The 20021-nt window shown below is 32.1% G+C and overlaps 1 protein-coding gene and 2 long non-coding RNA genes across 3 annotated transcripts; 2 read left to right on the top strand and 1 right to left on the bottom strand.

The window, feature by feature from the left end:
- Positions 1-3341: 3341 nt before the first annotated feature.
- Positions 3342-14564, bottom strand: LOC105767598 (uncharacterized). The gene is made up of 4 exons (XR_001125543.2): positions 14511-14564; positions 13421-13509; positions 7139-7226; positions 3342-3586 (listed from the first exon to the last, which is right to left on the bottom strand). It is a non-coding gene; the product is annotated as an uncharacterized LOC105767598 (long non-coding RNA).
- LOC128041369 (uncharacterized) lies at positions 8095-12142 on the top strand. Its single transcript, XR_008196342.1, has 2 exons — positions 8095-8233; positions 11917-12142. It is a non-coding gene; the product is annotated as an uncharacterized LOC128041369 (long non-coding RNA).
- Positions 14565-17916: 3352 nt separating the features above from the next.
- LOC105765827 (glyoxylase I 4) lies at positions 17917-19119 on the top strand. Its single transcript, XM_012585083.2, has 3 exons — positions 17917-18219; positions 18308-18413; positions 18631-19119. Exons 1-3 carry the CDS (start codon positions 18077-18079, stop codon positions 18919-18921), a joined length of 540 nt encoding a protein of 179 aa, XP_012440537.1. The 5' UTR covers positions 17917-18076; the 3' UTR covers positions 18922-19119.
- Positions 19120-20021: the final 902 nt, after the last annotated feature.

The raw sequence follows: 20021 nt of genomic DNA, 5'->3' as shown, positions 1-20021 counted from the left end.
AAAAAACTCAAAATTATTAAATTAAAAGAAATATTACATAGTTAAAATTATATAAAAGATTTATTCCTAAGTATCAATCTCAATGGTACACAAAATGTTCATTTGATTTGGCTCTACAAATGTTCATTTAATTTCATAATTGCATTGTAATGTTTGCAATAACTTTTTAGCTTAGAAACGAGAATGTGGAAAAAGTGTGAGGAAGCACATATTTAATGGAAATGAAAAAAAGAATGTGGAAAATCTGGGGGTAAACAGTAGAAAGGAAGAGAAAACAATGGGAAATATGTGTATTTATTGACTTTTGATTTCATAATATGTATGTTGCTGGTGGTTTTAGTTAAAGTGAATATTTATCGTTTTTATTTTGTAAAATTATGTTATGTATTTTAAATTTGTTTATTTGAAATTGTTAACTTATTTATTTAAAAGTTTGATAACTTATCTATAATCTTTGATTTTTTTTTTGAAATGATCTTATATATTTTATATATAAAGTATCTTGTATATTTTATATATGATAATATAAAATAGTGTGCACTGCTTACTTCATTAAACTAAATGTAAAGGTGGGTTGATTGTTGACCAATTCTTGCTTCCATTAAACTAGAAGATGAAAAGAATCACATCACATTGTTTCTTATTTAAGGACTTGCTTTCGATTCCAAAAACTAGATTATTATGATAGTCGATAATAATAATTAATAACTTTGACAGTAATTTATATTCATTTTTTTCTCAACCGAAAGGAAAATATTTATTAAAATCCCAAAACAGGGGACTAAGCTAGAGTTTAATGAAACCTAAAGCAAAATATTACCCACATCAAGCATATGTCACGTGCAGAGATATTAGCTCTGTCAACATGTGGCCTAAGGTTCAGTTCTTATGACAATGAGCCTAAGTACAACCTTCGATCTTTATTGAAAGAGGCTAGTTTTGCCTTTAGGCTATAACAAGCCACCAAGAGAGTTTCTACACTCAAACACTCAAGCACACAATGGTTGGGAGAAATGCTAGGAGGATTCTCATTATTCAAGCCAAGTATGTACAACTGAGGATGGAACCTTCCTATTTATTGGCCCTCAAAACTAATGGCTAAGATCTATTCGATTTGACGACCTATATTGCGTGTCTAGAACATTTCCATCTATACAAGTGGATGTATCTAGACCTTCTAGAACCTTCTACCCTATTCCAAAAAGGTCTAACCCTTTCCATAACCTTTCGGAATCTTTTAGGCCTTCTAGACTTCTCCAATGCATACTACAAGTTTCCACCATGTTCCAGGACATTTCAGTCTCTTCCGTCTCAATTCTATGCCCTTCCGGGCTTGCTGCTCCTCAAGTGGCTTGCTCTGCACCATGATGGCCTCTTTTAGCACTATGGGGTGTGCTACTCTTTGGCGAACCGTGACACCTACCCACACTTAGCACATAAGTGATAAGCACGACAATGCTCAAGCAAAAGATAACATCCCTAAGCTAAACACGTAATCTCAACTTTTTACCAAGCTCCACTATTTTCATTGTAACACCCCTATACTCGATCCGACCCTCAGAACCTGATATAGGAATATTACATTTTGTGCCAAAGCGATATTGGCTAATCATTAGGTATTTTGAACATTTAATAATAATTTTTTCATTTAAACAATCTGATTAACCGAGTATAAGAATAATGTTTTCATTTATATTAAAAGTTTAAGGGCTTTACTGGTTAACCAAGTATGTTTAGAAATGATTTAAATATGATTTTCAATCAATACAAGGGACAAGTATCGATACTAAAACATGAGTTATCGATACCTATATGAAAGTATCTATACTCTTTGATGAGTATCAATACCAAAATAGTATTCTGGAACTCTAAATTTTCAAAATTTTGATGAAAGTATTAATAAGTATTGTTACCTAGGCTTCAATATCGATGCTAAAACTGCTTTCTGTTTCGTTTTTTTTTATTTTAGGGCCCAAGTATCGATGCCTTACCCCTTGGTATCGATACCTTAAGACAGTTGGAAAAATTGCTAAACTCCCTACATTGATTCAAAATAGCCCAACACTTCAAAACCAATTCAATTAACCTTAAACTCATTAAAGTTCATCACAATAGCCATACAATAACATCACATATGCATGCAAATGTTAAACTCTCATAAATTCATTTTCAATACTAACACAATATATCATTATATCATCAAAGTAACAAGGTTTCCAATGTTTGCATTTTAGTCCATCTAACATTCACCTATACCAAGAACCTATGTACATTTCATACTAACCCCAAAATTCTTACATACAATCTTGTCACTTGGAGTGGTAATAATATGGGATGCCCTTGACCTCGATATTTGTAACACCCATAACCCATATCCGTTGTCGAAATAGAGTTGTGGAGCATTACTATAGTTTACATTTCAAAACAATCAAAAATATAAATCATTTACTTCACAACTTCAATCATAGCAAATTCCATTAATAACATGCACATTGTCCATTATACGAGCCATCGAGGCCCTAAAAACAAATTAAAAACAAATCAAAACTAAATCGGAAACATTTAGAATTTTTAAGGAAAAGATAAAAATTTTCAAACTGCATGGGTCACATGGCTGAGACACACACCCACACGCCCGTGTCTCAGGCCGTGTGGGCATTTGAAATAAGGACACACGGCTGTGTTCCAGCCTGTGTTCGTGCCCGTTTAACTCTCTAACTTGGGTCACACGGCCAAGCCACACGCCCGTGTGCCAGGCCGTGTAACTCTTGAAATACAACTTATAAAAACCTACAGGGGACACACAACCATGTCGCGTGACTATGTGTCACACACAACTGAGAAACACGCCTGTGTCTTAGGCCTTGTAGACGAGAAATAGACCATTTTCAAGCCATTTCATTCACCCTAAACATTGTCACACATACAAACCATTTATACCTATTTCAAACATTCAAAAATGTACCTAAAACATGCATAATGTAGTTAAATCAAAATGACATCTATCCATACAACCAATATGCCTTAAAGGCACCTCAAACACAACAATCAAATTTGACTTAACATTTGTTAAATTTAGCCATAAATCAATCAACCAATTCAACAACTTATATACTACATTTACTATAATGTTCACATATTATTTTCGTACTCATAACCACCAATATACCATTTAACAACTTAGCCATATGCCTTAGCAAATACCTTGGCAACTTAGCCATATGCCAGCCACAACCAAAGATACCAAAACTAGCCATTTAACAACTCAATGCACTATATCATTCCATACCAAACCAACATTTCATAGCATACATTTATATTCATCATTTCAACTACCATCATTTAAGAACTTAAATACCAAACTAACAACCATTAAAGTACCATACATACATGTCAACATAACAATTATTTCTTCACTTAAAATAACATATTTACAAGCCAAACATAATGGCTAATTTTATCAAACAAAGACACATATACATGCCATTGTAACCATGACTCAAAATCATGAAAATCTACCAATATAGCCGAAGGATAGTGTGATGGATCTCCGACTAGCTTCCAACTCGATTGAGCTTCTGATAATCTGTAAAGAAAAGGAAAATAACTACGTAAGCAATGAATGCTTAGTAAGTTCATATAAACTTTAAGCATAATATTCCATTTCAATAATAAAAATTATAGAATAAACATAAATCTATATCAATGCCATAAGATTCATAAATCGATGATAGGATTTTATGAGACTTAATAGATAATCATCAACCTTTTTATAAGATAATACACTTTTCAATTTACTCTTTTTTCATTTTGTTCCCAATGCTTATCATAAGCCTAAACAATATTATCAATTCCCGACTTAGTGTATTTATCTATGTTATAAGTATATTCATCCATAGCATCGCCAGTTTCCACATATAATACATCATTCAAACTCATCACTTTCTTTTTCCTCAAATTTCATTTCAACTATGAATTTACCATTTCATTACTTTTCTTCACCCATTTCATATGCACAACACATAAGTTATAAGCATAACATCAACCATGACTACAAGCTAGTGCATATAAACATAGCTATTTTAAAATCAACCACATAATCATCCATTGCATAATAAATTACATACTTGAATTTATTCCACCTTTTCATGGACATAAGCACATTACCAATTGAACACTTACAATTTGAGTGTATTTCATTAAGATTAAACATGATATAATTCAATCACCAACTTGGCACAAGCCTGAGCACCACCAACAACACATGTTAGCATAATTGAATATAATTCATGTGAACTTAACATAAATAACCATTATACTTGAGAATGATCTAATTGGATTTATCATCCTTCATAACATATCATGTTTTCCATGTATCACCATTTCAATAAATTTCATACACACATGCCTTGGTTCATATTAAACACTTACTGTAACAGTCTAATTTTCAGTGGTGTCAAAAACAGTGGTTCAAGACCACTAGTAAGTAACAACCCAATTTTTAGTAGTGTCAGAAATAGTGGTTCAAGACCACTAAATTCGATGAGTGAGTTCAAAAATTTTATTATTTATTATTTATGAGTTAAGTGTGATTTTAGAAAGATTTTTTAATTAGTGATTTGTGTTTTAAAATAATTTATTAGGTTAAGTGGTTTCAAAAACGAGGTATCGAGAACTCAATTTCATAAACCAGGCCATAAATATTTATGGAGTGTATTTAAGTTAGTATTAAAGTTTCGTTAGAAAATTTTAACGTTTTGATAGTTAATTAGTTAAAAAGGACTAAATTGAAAAGGTGTAAAACTTGCCAGAGTGATAAAATAGCCTAAATTGAAAAGGTGTAAAACTTGCCAGAGTGATAAATATTTATGAAGTTTGAAATTATGTTAAACAACTTTTACTAGTCGATTTTAAGTGAAACCGAATAAAACAACATAATCGGTAAAAATACCTAATGTTCACAAGTAAGTGTTAGAGTGGGAATTTGATGTTACCATAGAAGGGAAAAATGTTCAGCATGTCATAAAACATAATAATAAGGGATGAAGTTTAATTTCCGAGCTTTGGGATAAAAGTGAAAATATGCAAAAGTTTAGGGGTAAAATTGTAATTTTGCCAAAAATGAGTCGAGGGCTGTTTTGGATAAATGTGAATATTAAACAAGCTAAATTTGATATTATAGATCAAGAAGAACGTGGAATCAATCTCAACCGGGGAAAGGAAAAGATTTCGGATTAAATTGCAAAATCACTACATTTTGCATCGAGGTAAGTTGTATGTAAATAATACATCGTTTATAATTATTTTTAATATTTTGTTATAATATATGATAAATGGTTGAATATGAAATAGTTATTTAACAATTAGAAATTTAGTATTGATAGTTGAATTGAACAAAATTAGCTTGAATTGGGGATATATGATTGTCGAGTAAAATTTGAAGTAGTTCGAATCGAATTATTAAATTTGTTATGGTATTGGACTGAAATATTGGAAATTGTGATTTGATTTCGAATAAATTATAAAATATTAAAAAGTGAGAATCCATGTTGGACCGTCGGAATAGGAAAGGCTTGAATGAAGTACCTATGAGCACGTATGTAGTACAAAGTGCAGGCTACTACGTGTATCGATAGATAATGGTCACATGTGTAGTACTATATGCAGGCTACTATGTGTACCAGATGGCCTTGGTCACGTGTGTAGTACTATGTGCAGGTTACTACGTGAACAGGAAAGCTTGATCACGTGTGTAGTACTATGTGTAGGCTACTAAATGTGTCGGATGACAATGGTCACATGGGTGGTACTATGTGCAAACCACTGAATATTCGTTATTATTTCGACATGTTCAACGGGATATGAGTAATTGCAAACAAATATGAAAATGTGATTGAAATGTGATAAATTGCAAAGGAGTAACTGGAGTGATAAAGTCTCGTATTGTGCCTACAAATTAAATTGTTATTGAATGTTGAATAAATTGTTATAGTGTTATATGAATGAGTGAAATTGAAATAGAACAGATTTGGACAGTGACAGTGACGTTAGTTTGAAAAATCACCAAAAATTATAGGAATTGAGTTAGTGGTTGAATGAGATATGGAATTAAAGCTTAATGAGTCTATTTTCATATAAAAGAGAAAGAATAGACAATAGTTATATATTCTGAGATATTGGAATTTTAGTGAGACAGGGTCAGAGTGATTTTGAAATCCCCTGTTCTGACTTTGGAAAATAACTAAAAATTGTACAAAAATAATTATGGTTTGTTATTTACATGCTTAAATTTATCAATTAGTCTATTTTCAAGAGAAACAAACAGGAACATCATTTGAATTCTGTACAAATAGATAATTAATTTTTAGTGAAGAGAAGTCAGAGCTATCAAGCAGTGAAATAGGGGAAACTTTAAAGAATAAATTGTACTAATTGGATAAACCAAAAATTCTGAAAATTTTATGGTAAGAAGATATGTGAGTTTAATTTCAAGGAAAATTTACGGATCTTAATTTGGAGTTCTGTAGCTCTAGATAAAAATAATTTAGTGACTATGACGCGAATAAACAACTTGTTGGAACTTGAATAAAGAATGAATTTATGTGTGATTATGATTATATTATCTATGGAAATATGCTAGAAACTTGTTTATTAATTACATACTTACTTACTAAGTTATATGCTTATCCCTTTCTCTTTTCCCTTGTTTTATAGTGTTACCAAGCCAGCTCGGAAATCAGAGGTTGTCAGAGATCCAGTCACACTATCAACTTCCTTTTGGGTATTTTAGTCAAAAATATTATTTTGGAATTATGGCATGTATAGAGGACTTGGTCATTTTGTTATGTGTCATAAATTGTTCTGTATATACTATATAATAGTTTATTTTGTATAAGTTATCAATATGGACTAATATGGATTAAATTCCACGTGTATGAAATTTCAATGTTGTGTTGATAAATTTTAATGCAAGTATGTAAATGTTTAAATGCAAAAAGGGACTTTAAAATAAAATATGAAAAAATTAACTTTGTTAAAGTTCTGTAATGCCTTGTACTCGGTCCGGGCATCTGACACGGGTAAGGGGGTGTTACAGTTTCACTTAAAAATAAACTAAAATTAAACCGAATAAACTTACCTGGCTAAATTGTAGAAATGACAAAGTACATGGGCATTTTGGTAGTTTTCCATTCTCCTCAAATTTCCACTCGATCTTAATATGCACCCTGTAATGGCCCAAATTTGAGGTTATCAAAACAGTGGTTTCGGGACCACAAATCTGATGAGAAAAATTTTATTTTTCTTATATTTTTATGGTCTACAATTTCACAAAATGATTTCGTGAAAATTTCGTTCGAAAATTTCGACGTTTGGGCACTCAATTTAGCCAAAAGGACTAAATTGTAAAAAGTGCAAAAGTTGAGTTCTACATGTTAGAGGTGTCCAATTGTTATGAAACTTTAAATTGGAGGTCCTTATATGGTAATTATACCATTGGTAACTTGGTAGACAAAAATGGACATGAGATAAGTGAAATAGAAAATTTTTAAGTTAGGGCAATTTGGTAATCTAGTAATTAAAATGAATTAAAAGGGAAAAGATGGCAAAATCATCATCTTCTTCATATGAACGAAATCAGCAAGGGGAAGCCATAGTTAGGGTTTTCAAGCTTCCAAGCTCCATAGTAAGTGATCCCAAGCCCGCTTTTAATGTTCTTTACGTTTTGAGATCCCGTAGCTTAATTTAGCTTATTCTAGCAATAATTTAACCTAGGGTTTATATTTGGAAAAATACCCATAGGTGAAAAGTGTTTATTTTGATGTCTTATGATAGAATATGAAGCTAGAAATTATGTTAAACAACTTTTGCTAAGCGATTTTAAGTGAAAACGAGTAAAACGACATAATCGGCAAAAATACCTAATGTTCATAAGTACATGTTAGAGTGGGAATTTGATGTTGCCATAGAAGGAAAAATGTTCAGAATGTTATAAAACATAAGAATAAGAGATGAAGTTTAATTTTCGAGCCTTGGGGCAAAAATGTAATTATGTAAAGTTTAGGGCAAAATTGTAATTTTGAAAAGTTAGAGTCGAGGGCTGTTTTGATGAATGTGATTATTAAATAAGTTAAATTTACTATTTTAGATCAAGAAGTATGAAACTCGAGGTTAGACAAAGGGAAGAATAAAGTTGAAGACTAAGTTGGTGAATTTGGCTATAATTGGTACCGAGGTAAGTTTACGGTAAATAAATGCAATATTTCAATATTTATTATCAATGCTGTTAATTTCCAGCAATTATGAATTTATTTTATGAATTTATTTGATGATGATCCAAGCATGAGATGATAGAGAATTAAAATTTGAAAGTCCCGTTGATACATAAGGATGGTACTGGATACGAATGTCATGACATTTGGGTAAAGAGATCCCATATAAGACCATGTCTGGGACATGACATTGGCATCCTTAAGATCATGAGAGGTCCCCTGTAAGACCATGTCTGGGACATGGCATGGGCACCGAGACGAGAGGTCCCATGTAAGACCATGTCTGGGACATGGCGTTGGCACCGAGATGAGAGGTCCCCTATACGACCATGTCTGGGACATGGCATGTAATAGCCTGAATTTTTAGTGGTGTCGGAATGGTGATTCGAGATCACTAAATCTGACAAACGAGTAGAAAATATTATAATTTTAGTAAGTATAAGTTAAATGTGAAGTTAGGAAAATTTTTGAAATAGTGAATAGTGTACTAGGAATAAATATTAAAATAATTAAAATAAAAAACGAGGTATCGAGACCTCAAGATTTTAAACCGAGCCATAAATATTTTTAGAAATATTTATAGAGTGTCATTGAGTTGGTATTAAAGTTTCGTTAGAAAATTTTAACGTTTGGATAGTTAATTAACTAAAAGGACTAAATTGGGAATAGTGTAAAATTTGTTAAATTGTGATTAAATAGCTTAAGTGACTAAAGTGGAGGGATTTAAAGGCTATTAGGCCCAAATTATATGGGCTGGACGGTTGGGTAAGAAAAATCAGCAGAATGTAAGGAGAAACAGGGGAAAATTGGAAACTTAACAAATTAAACATTTAAAACAAAGACAAAAGTGAAAAATCTAGAGATCTCTTCACAATTTATCAGCAAAAACGCCATAGGAGGTCTGGAATAAGCTGGTTTTTCATATTTTTGAATCATGTAAGTTTAATTCTTGATTATTTCTTCTAATTTTGTGATTTTGATACTTTTACAATTAGGTCCAACTAATTATTTCATTAGTTTTTGATTCCATGGCTGATTTTGAAAGTTACCATTGATTAGTGTTCGATTTTTATGATGAATAAACATGAAATTGAAGCTTTAATTTTGTTATATGATGATTTTATTAAGTAATTTTGATAGAAATTGATTTTAGGGACCTAATTGTGAAAAAGTTGGGAATTAAGGTTTGGTGTTGCGGTTTTGAGTATGAAAGGCTATGGTGTTGCGGTTTTGAGTATGAAAGGCTATGTAGTAGTCTAAAATAGTTGGAAAAGGTGTTAATTGAGAAAAATTAGATCAATTGAGGGGTTAATTGAGTAGGGATCAAATTGTAAAAACTGTAAAGTTTGGGGTAAAAGTGTAACTTCGAAAATTAAAGGGCATAAATTGTGAAATGAATTAGAATTGAATTAAATGCTGATGAATGAATAAATTTGCATTTTAGATCGAGAACCTGAAACAAGTCGAGGAAAAGAAAAAGTAGCCGATTAGTCCCTGAACTTTTACAAATTCTGCAAATCGATCCAGGTAAGTTCATATGGCTGAAATTTAATGATTAAATGTTAATTTCATGAATTATACAATGTATGGTGAAATGTATTTATTGTTGAAATGAGAATAAAATAAAAATGTGAAAATCGAATAAATGATCAAATTAAGTGGAACGTCGGATTTGAGTACTTCTGATCAAGTGACAAAGTGATAAGTGGTAGTTTTAGCTACACTTATCTGATCAAGAAACAAAGTGATAAGTGGTTACACTTATCTGATCAAGAAACAAAGTGATAAGTGGTTACACTTATCTGATCAAGAAACAAAGTGATAAGTGGCTACACTTATCTGATCAAGTGATAAAGTGATAAGTGGTAGCTTCACTACACTTATCGATCAAGTGGTAAAGTGATAAGTGGTAGCCTAGCTACACTTATCGATCAAGGACAAGTGATAAGAGGTCATATGGCAAAGTGAAAGTGAAGTACTCAAATTTCCATAACTGTTCCTTAATTTTGATCAAGGATGGTAAGTGACAAATGGGCCCAAAGGAATTATGGTAAAAGAATAAGTAGTAGTGAGTTTATACCAAGGAACTCACCAAAGATTGTGGTTGACAGTAAATTTAGTAATGGTGTATATTGTATAAGTGTACAAGTGTTTGGTAAGATTTATGTTTTATGCCTATGAACTTACTAAGCTTTTCTATAAGCTTACATGTGTGTGTTTATTGTTTTGTAGATTAACGTATTTATACATTCGGAGGATCGGATCTACATCAAGAATCACACTACCCGATATACTCCGTAGTTTATGTTAAGCAACTTTTGGATTTATATGGCATGTATAGGGAATTGAAGTAAAAAGTAAATTTGAATGTTATGGTTGCGTTAGATATCGAAATATATACATGTTTTTAGTTTGAAATGGTTGATTGGTTGAACTTCATTAGTATTTAAATGAAGTAGATGAAACACTGGAATTGGTTGTGATTTGAAATTTGCAGGGAAGGTTAGACAATTATAAAGGGGTTATATTGAATTTTTTTTAAAAATTGCAATGGAGCAGTTCTTGGACAACAGCATTGATGTAACTTTTAAAAATCACCAAAAATAGTGGAAATAGAATTAGAAGTTGAGTGAGATATGAAATTAAAGCTGAAAGAGTCTACTTTCATAGGAAAGAAGTGGAGTAAGCAAAAGAATTATATACTTTTAGATATTTGAATTTTAGTGAAACAGGGCAAGAATGTTTTTGAAGTCCCCTGTTCTGACTTTAGAAATTCATTAAAAATTGTACAGAAGGAATTTTGAGTTATAATTTATATGTATAGACTCCTTAATGAGTCTATTTTCAGTAGAAATAAGTTTAATCACCATATGAAGCCTTTAATAAGAGATAATTAAATTTTAGTGATGAGTGGTTAGGATAGTCGATTAGTGAAACAGGGGAGACTTCAACTAATAAACTGTACTAATTGGCTAAAGCAAAAATTCTGAAAAATTTATGGTGAATAGATATATGAGTCTAGTTTTATGGAAAATTTACGGATCTAAATTTTGAGTTTCGTAGCTTGAATTATAATTATTTTAGTGACTGCTGTACAGGAGGACAGCTTTATTATGAATGATGAAATTAAATTTGAAAGTAAATTTTTATGCCCCGAACTTTTAAGTTAAGTCAAGTAACGCCTCATGCTCGACTCCGGCCATGGTCTCGGGTAAGGGGTGTTACATGGCATGGGCACCAACATGAGAACATCCCATGTAAGACCATGTCTGGGACATGGCTTTGGCATGTTATTATTAGAAGAGACCCGAGTATCCTTATTATTCCAATGTAGCTCAACGGGCTTGTAAATGAATCATGTTCATGAAAGTTCAGTTTAAAGCATAAATGGCAAGCTCAGGTAAGTTGTAAGACTTAAGAACTTATTATACTATCAATTGATGTTCAACGATGCAGCAAGGATTGAGTAAGTTATGCACACAAGTATTCTAAGTAAACAAGTAAGAGAACTAGTATGAGATTAACTAAAGAGTAAACTAGAGATATAGACATTGAGTTTAATTATTTAAGTTAAATATTGTTATTTATTTGCTAGTAAACTTACTAAGCTTTATGCTTACTTCTTTTATTTCTCTTTCTCTTATAGTATTGCAAAGCTACTTCAAGGATCCTAAAGAAGTCGGAGATCGTCCACACTATCAACTACAACTGCTCGGTATTTTATATCGAAACACGTTTGAGTTATGGCATGTATAGGGATTTAGTTATTTTGTATGTTTGTAATGATGATTTTGCTAATGAGTGATGTGTAAGTATTTGATGATGTATGGTCATTAAAATGGTTAAGGATGAAGGTGTTTGTTGTTATGAAAGATTAGGTGATAAATTATGCATGGAAATCATGAAAGGATAAAATTTTGCAAAGAAACAGAATTCAGGCAGCATAGTGACGTGAATTTGAAAAATCACACAAGATAGTATAAAATGAATTAGAGGGTGAATGATATATGGAATTAAATCTTGTTGAGTCTATTTTCATAGAAAAATAACGGTGTAGCAAAAGGAAATTTATATTTTAAGATATGTGAATTTTAGTAAGATAGGGTCAGAACTGTTTTTGGAGTCCCCTGTTCTGAGTTTAGAAAATAATTACAAATTGTACAAAAATGGTTATGAGTTGAAATTTACATGCTTAGATTTCTTAATGAGTCTATTTTCTGTAGAAACAAGTAAGAACTTCATATGAAAATCCTACAGTGAGAAAACTTATTTTTAGTAACAAGAGGTCAGAATAGTCGAATGGTGAAACAGGGGAGACTTTAACTAATAAACTGTACTAATTGGCTGAACCAAAAATTCTAAAAATTTTATGGTGAGTAGATATATGAGTCTAGTTTCAGGGAAAATTTACGGAATTAAATTTCGAGTTCTGTAGCTCAAGTTATAATTAATTTAGTAACTGCTGCGCGATTAGACAGATTTGCTGTAAATAGTGAAATAAATTTTCAAACCTAGTTTTTATGCTCCGAATTGGTAAGATAAGCTAAGTAATGCCTCGTGCTCGACTCCGGAAACGGTCTCGGGTATGGGTTGTTACACACCGATTGAAACTTGGCCGAAGCTTGGAGCTTCTCCCCTTTTTTGTTTTGACTAACAATGGTGAAGAAGATGAATGAATCATCTTTTAATTTCTTTTTCTTATTTTATTAACATTATAACATAATATAATGTTTTTATAAATTAATAAACATCATTTTTTAACTAAATAACCCCACTAACCGTCCAACACCTTTTAAAATGGTATATTTACCATTCAAGTCCACTTACCTTTATTTAATAAACCATTTAATCACTCTAATTAAATAGTGATCACATTTTACACTTTTTACTTAATTAACTATCGAAACGTTAAAAATTTTCACCGAAACTTTAATACAACCTTAATGACACTCCGTAAATATTTATAAAAATATTTACGGTTCAGATTATGAAACGAGGTCTCGATACCTCATTTTCTAAAACCACTTGACCTTATGGTCTTACCACTTGAACTTAATAAATCGCTTATATAACATAAATTATTAAATCGAAAACTTTTTTAAAACTATATTTGACTCGTAAATATTAAATAACAATATTTAAAAACTTACTCGTCGAATTTGGTGGCCCCAAAACCACTGTTTCCGACACCACTGAAAAACGGGCTGCTACAATATTAGCCTGACGGGATCTACTGTACCTACACGTTAGAAAATTAACACGGTAAGCCTGTGAAAACTTAGTAAGTACTTCAAGATTTTTAAAATTTACAAATAATAAAATAAAACTATATTCATTATATACACATATACTTCATAAAAATTTAGTACTTGAAGTTCAACGTTTTCCAAAATCGTACTTACCATTACTTACCGTAACCCATTAATTGATAATAACAGAATTGCGAAACTGTAGCCCAATATGAATTAGTTGAACACTTAGGATATACAAAAATGTATTGTTAATGCATTGTTAATGAATAACATATATCATTAAGCACATAGTGCAAATAACGATAAGCACTAAAGTGCAAAATTTTACAACGATTAGCACCAAAGTGCGAAATAATACAATAAGCACACTAATTTTTCTTAATGGCATGCCATCTATATCCTATAATATTTTGAGACTCATCTACATGGGTTTTTCTTATTATCAAACCTTTAAATTTATTTACTTGACATTAAATAATATAACTTTATTCTTTTTATGATTTAGTCCTTATCACAATAATGACATTAAGGGTGGGTTTGGATGTGAGATTGGGTGCGGTGTGATGCGTTTATCTTACTTTTTATCTCATGCTACAGTATCGCTACAGTATCTAATCTCATCGCCACCGCTGTTTTTACACTAACCACAAGTAAACGCACTGCCCATCCAAACCCACCCTAAAACTTGTAAATTATATTCAATTTTATCACATACAACGCCATAGTTTTTACACTACTTCATCTAAACCCACTTTCCACATTTTTAGAATATCATAACATATTTTAATTTCTTTTGATTTAGTCCTTTTCCACTATCACCACAATTCATCCTATAATAGTATATCAAGATTACAATTTATAACATTTACATTACTTACCTCTACTAAATAGTTCTCATAACATCATTAATATAGTAATTAAACTACTTAATTAATAAAATTATCTAATTAATATAACTTAAACAAAATTGACTACTTGAAGTACTTACAACCAAAATTTGAGATGATTTGTTCCTTCCTTCTTACTCTTGACCTTCTCTTTTCTTCAACAAAATATCAAACACATAGTATTCATATGTTAAAATCTAATCAAACAACTTTCTATATCATATAACGAAATAAACTTGTACGTTATGAGAGTTTCTCTCATTTCTTACCTTAATCTCTTAAAATCACCAACTAATTCTTACTTTCTCTTTCCTATAACTCCTCCATGGAATCTCTTATCACAAAACTAAGATATCTACTAACTTTATCTAAGATTTGTAGTAAAAGAACATCAAAGAAATGGAAGAAAATGAGCTTGGAATGGCTAAAAATGCAGAAAGGACCTAAATGGAATAATAAAAAAAGAAAGAAAGTTTGGTGACGACTGGCTTGCTAATAAGGAGGGGAATGTTTTTTTTTCTCTCTCCATCTTTCCACACATTTCTTAAGAAAAATCCATTATTTTTATTTTGAAATTGTCAATTTCCTGACTAGTCCTTTGGCCTATCATCTTTACTCTTTGACACTAATGATTACACCCTATAAATATCTTATACGACTATTACTATTTTACCCTTAATCATCTTCACAATCCCATGTAAGAATCATATTTTAATTTGGCAAAATTTCCTATTAGTCCTTCCTTGTTTTTCCACTACTTACAAAAATTCTCATAGCTTTCTAAATTCCTACTGCAACCACAACAATTTTTATACTCTTTCAATTTAGTCTAAAGCTTCTTCTTAAATTTTCCTATCTCAGAAATATTTTCTAATTTTCCCATCAAGTCTAAGTACTTCCTAATTTAATACTCAAAATTCATATTTAGTCAATTTTTAAAATTCACCACTATTTTCTAACCCAGTTCATCACTGTACCTAGCTCCGAGACAAAGCACAGCCTTTACATCCATAACTTCATTCCAAAAAATTTTCTTGCGATTTTCTAAATCAAAGTCAGAAAGAGACTCATTTGTGAATTTTTCGGCAAAAGCTTTTGGCTTTGGAAACTTGTTCTTACGGTTCCTACCTCTCCCTTTTCTTGTGATTTCAAGTTTTGTAATTCTTTGTTTTTCGATCTCATATAAAGACTTAACTTTTCTTGTTTTAGTCATATTATTCACGTCAAACATTTGTACCTCAGCCTCAGTCATTTCATCTACATCAAGGTTCTTGCTGGTATCAGAAGTGAAATTTTGTTTTTCCTGTCTGCCTTACCACCAAAATGTAAATTACCAAATAACATGTCAACATCTTGGACCAAATTAAACCCATGATTAAAAGAAGAACAAAGACCAATACCTTTCGGCCCAAACAATCCAAACACCATGTCCCTAGCGTGTGATAAAACACGAGGGGTAATAGCCACACTAATGAGCACCTTGCCGCTCGTTCGAAGTGCTAGCTTGTTTTTCTTTGTCAGAGGTGGTGCCACATTTTCAAGGGGTTCCCCTTTTTCTCTTTCGTCAGTAGCCGCTGCTGATCCACCATTTGTTGTTTTTTTCTTTTTCTTTTCATCTCCTTCCCCCTCATTTTTCGAGGCCCTTGCTCTTACTGTTAGGATGTTGACATTGTCTACGAACATCCAATGGTGATGGTGTCCAACAGCGATCGGTGTAATTACATCAGGCCTTGCCTGGTGGCTATCATGGTTGGTCCATCAAGGGTGTGACTCAACCTTTGCTCATTCGTTGCTTGGAGATCTCTTCGGTACTGTGGGGACTCCGATGTTTTCTGTGCGTTCCGATCATTGGCCTCATTTGGAGGCGCGTTTCTTCGGCCGGTACAACTGCCGCTTTGCCGAACTTTGGTCCTCTCTCCCGTCCTCCAAAGTAACACCGGAGGTGTTTAGGTCACTATGGTTTCTAAGTGGTTTTACGGGTCAAGTCTTTGGGTTTGATTTGTAGTTGTTTGGGTTTGACCCATCTCCTTGCTTTTATGTTAAATGAATTTTCGACTCACTAAAAAAAGTTGCAAGTACGACAGTTCCATTGGTAAACGGCATTGCCATCGTGTGTTATGAGCATCATTTCAAACATTGACTAAAAGTGACCAATGAGATTACAAGAAGCTTAAAAATGATCTACCACCGTTCTAGTTATGGCCTCCATTAGGATACAAAGATATTTAGCATTACAATTTAAAGGACCACACTGATAGAAGCCCACAAAGATTTTGGTTGCAGGCTTGTAGCAGACTTTGAACAGCTTTACAGTTGAGACCTTCATCACTCATACTCTCCCGGATAGCTGCATTTCAAACATTCAATGGAGTAGGCAAACACTACTCTTCTTCTGTCCCCTGTTTCTCTAGTAGACTTTTACTAGCCGACTCTGAAATTTTTTCATATACATTACCTACCCCCCCCACCCCCCAACACACACAAAATAATCATTGAATTTATTACCACAGTTAATCCAGTTTTTAATTACTAATCAATTTCTTTTAACAAAAACCTTAAATATAATTTGTTGGCCAAAAAGTAGATCAAAGGCAACTCTCTTCACCCGTTTATTAGGCTCTTCGTCTGTCTCAGGAAATTTTCTTCATTAAATTAGTAATTTCTACCCTTTGGAATCTTATCAAACCACTCACATCCATTGATACAATACCTTATGAGGCAATCCAGCAGTTGAATAGACGCGTTACGTGCATATGACCACTATTTCTTTTTATGCCTAATTACGTTAAATAGGCCGAACTAACCAAAACCGACGTCAAACTATTGTTAAATACAAATACTAGGTATATAATTTTTTTTTAATGTTTGATGTATAATATAAGGTATCAAAGAAAAATAAAAATAAAAATAAAAGTCAGAGGTTTATAAACCTTAAGATCAGGATAAGGCTTGGAAGCATAGGTAAAATAGATAGTGTAGTGCCCGCGATCAGTTAAGATATTAAACTTTGAAAGGATCAAAAGCTTCTGTTTTGGGGATAAGAATCAAGGAAGAAGAAGAAGAAAATTCCTAGCACAAATATATTGTAATTTTCTACCAATTTGGATTGTAATCTTGAAGGAAGTAAAAGAAAGCCAACTTCGTTTTTTCTTGAATATTAAAACATTTGTCTCATCACAACCAACCGTCCGAGAAAGCCATATAGCTTTGTAAGTCTATCGTTTTGGGTGGTCAAAGATAATTGTCCCACTAAATCCGGAACCCTCGTAGCTGATATATAATATTCTAAATACAATTAAGGAAAATATTATATGTATGCATTAATTGTCAAATTTTACTATTAGATCGCTGTTTTCTCTAATTATAAACGTGGCATCTACGTGTGAGAGCACTAATGATAAGATACGGATAAATATGGTGTTTAACCAAACTTAGAAGAAAGAGGGAAAATGAAATTCCACACAAAAATTTGGTCATTATAAATAGGTGCAAGGTAGAGCGGTGTCCAATCGCATCATCTTCTTCATCAAAGCTTCTTTACTTTATTTACTCATTCGTTTTCCTGCGGTTCTTTCTCAACCTCTGTTGCATATATAAAAGAATTAACAACACTTATTTTCTTAATCTCTTCTCCTTTTTTTTGGTTGAGCCGAAGAAAAAAAGACAGATGGAGAATCCTCTACAGTTGAAGTGCTTGAATCACATTTCACTTGTGTGCAGATCAGTTGAAAAATCTGTAGATTTCTATCAAAATATTTTAGGGTTCTTTCCCGTAAAGAGACCTGGTTCCTTTAATTTCTCTGGTGCATGGTAATTGTACTTTGAATCTTAGTCTCTTGTCCATGTTTTTCTTTTCTTTATTAAAAATATTAATTAATGGTGTTTTGATTTTGGATAGGCTGTTCAATTATGGCATTGGCATCCATCTTCTTCAATCTGACAACCCTGATAGCATGCCTAAGATTGGCGGTATAAATCCCAAGAACAATCATATTTCTTTCCAGGTACGTTATATATATATGTGTGTGTGTGTAGTATATATAGTGCAAGCTAATAAAAATCGAATTGGCTTCCTAAAAAATATATATTGCATGATAAGCGAGATTAAAAGTGAGATTCAATTGAGCTTGAGGTTTTTGAGTACGGCTTGGCTTGATTATAAGTAGTTGAAATCAATGAATACTATTATGTTCTGAAGGTAAATTTTTCGTTGGCATGCAGTGCGAGAGCATGGCGCTATTGGAGAAGAAATTGAAAGAGTTGAACATAGAATACGTGACGAGTGGTGTGGAAGAAGGTGGAATCCGCGTGGATCAACTCTTCTTCCACGACCCCAATGGCTACATGATTGAGCTATGCAATTGCGATATCCTCCCTGTAACCCCATTGCCGGTCGATTCTATCCAGTCATCATGCTCGCTGACCAACCGCAACGTTCGACGACAAAGGGAACAAGAACAGCAAGTACAATTGCAGGTGCAGACGATTGAGCATGTTCTTTGGAGAAATTAATGGGGGTAGTCTGACCAAACTAGTTACTTAAGATTGGTTAATTGACCAACCTGACAACATCTTTCGTTTTAACCTGCCAGGCCGTTGTGCTGTTTATGAATGAAACTGTACCCAAGAAAAAGATGTTGTTGTTGTTGTTTTTGCATATAAAGATGTTGATTTTTTAATTGATATTAATATATTCATTTTCTAAAGAAAGTTTTCATGTATTTAATCTTTATATTATTTTTGAAAATAAGTTAGACAAGGACACTAAATACAGATGTTTCAAGAAAAATACTTGCCAAGGAGATTGTGTAGCATAATAGCCACTAAATTATAGGTATGTTGAATTTTTAATTATATAGTTAATGAATTGTATGTGTTATCTATATTTGAATGATACTGGTATAGGTATTATTGATAGTGCAGGAGAATGTGGGTTTGACTGCGTTGAAGTGTATTATCATTTTATTTAAGGATTAGGAGGGATTACGTGTAGTTCTAGTAATAGTATCAAAAACAAATATTAGGAATCATGATGCTACACTCACATGAAATGAAGTAAATAAATAAAAATCTATACTTGAATGATAGAAATATATAACGTCACTTTATCATTAAAGTAAAATAAGATTCTTTTCATAAAATGAAAGTTCTTATATCAAGAGATAGATTATATTTTAAGCTCTCTATTAAAAAAAGGGTAAATTAGTATCTATACGTTAGATCAAAGAGCAAATTAGTCTTTCTGTTAAAAAATTATACATTTTTATTGTTAACAACTGGTCTCTAAATATCATAATGATGTACACGAACTACTAAATGCGACACCCAACCCAATCAGTTAACTGATTCAATATCATTTAACAAGTATCGAAATATTCAAACAAGTAAATATCCGTACATACTCAATATACACTCACGAGTACCAATTGATCACATTTTGTATATTCAGGGGTTGTATGGGGTTAAAAACGAAGTTAGGATTCAAATCCAACTTTTTATATCAAATTTTAGCATGATGTCTCGAAATAGGGAACTACATATCTCGAGATAGATCTTAATTTATTTTTGGTATTTTTGCTTCGAAGAAATCATGTCTCAAGACCTTGGAGCCT

The sequence above is a fragment of the Gossypium raimondii genome, chromosome 5 (assembly GCF_025698545.1).
Source record: "Gossypium raimondii isolate GPD5lz chromosome 5, ASM2569854v1, whole genome shotgun sequence".
Classification (NCBI taxonomy): Eukaryota; Viridiplantae; Streptophyta; class Magnoliopsida; order Malvales; family Malvaceae; genus Gossypium; species Gossypium raimondii.
This window is presented reverse-complemented; position numbering and strand designations above follow the sequence as displayed.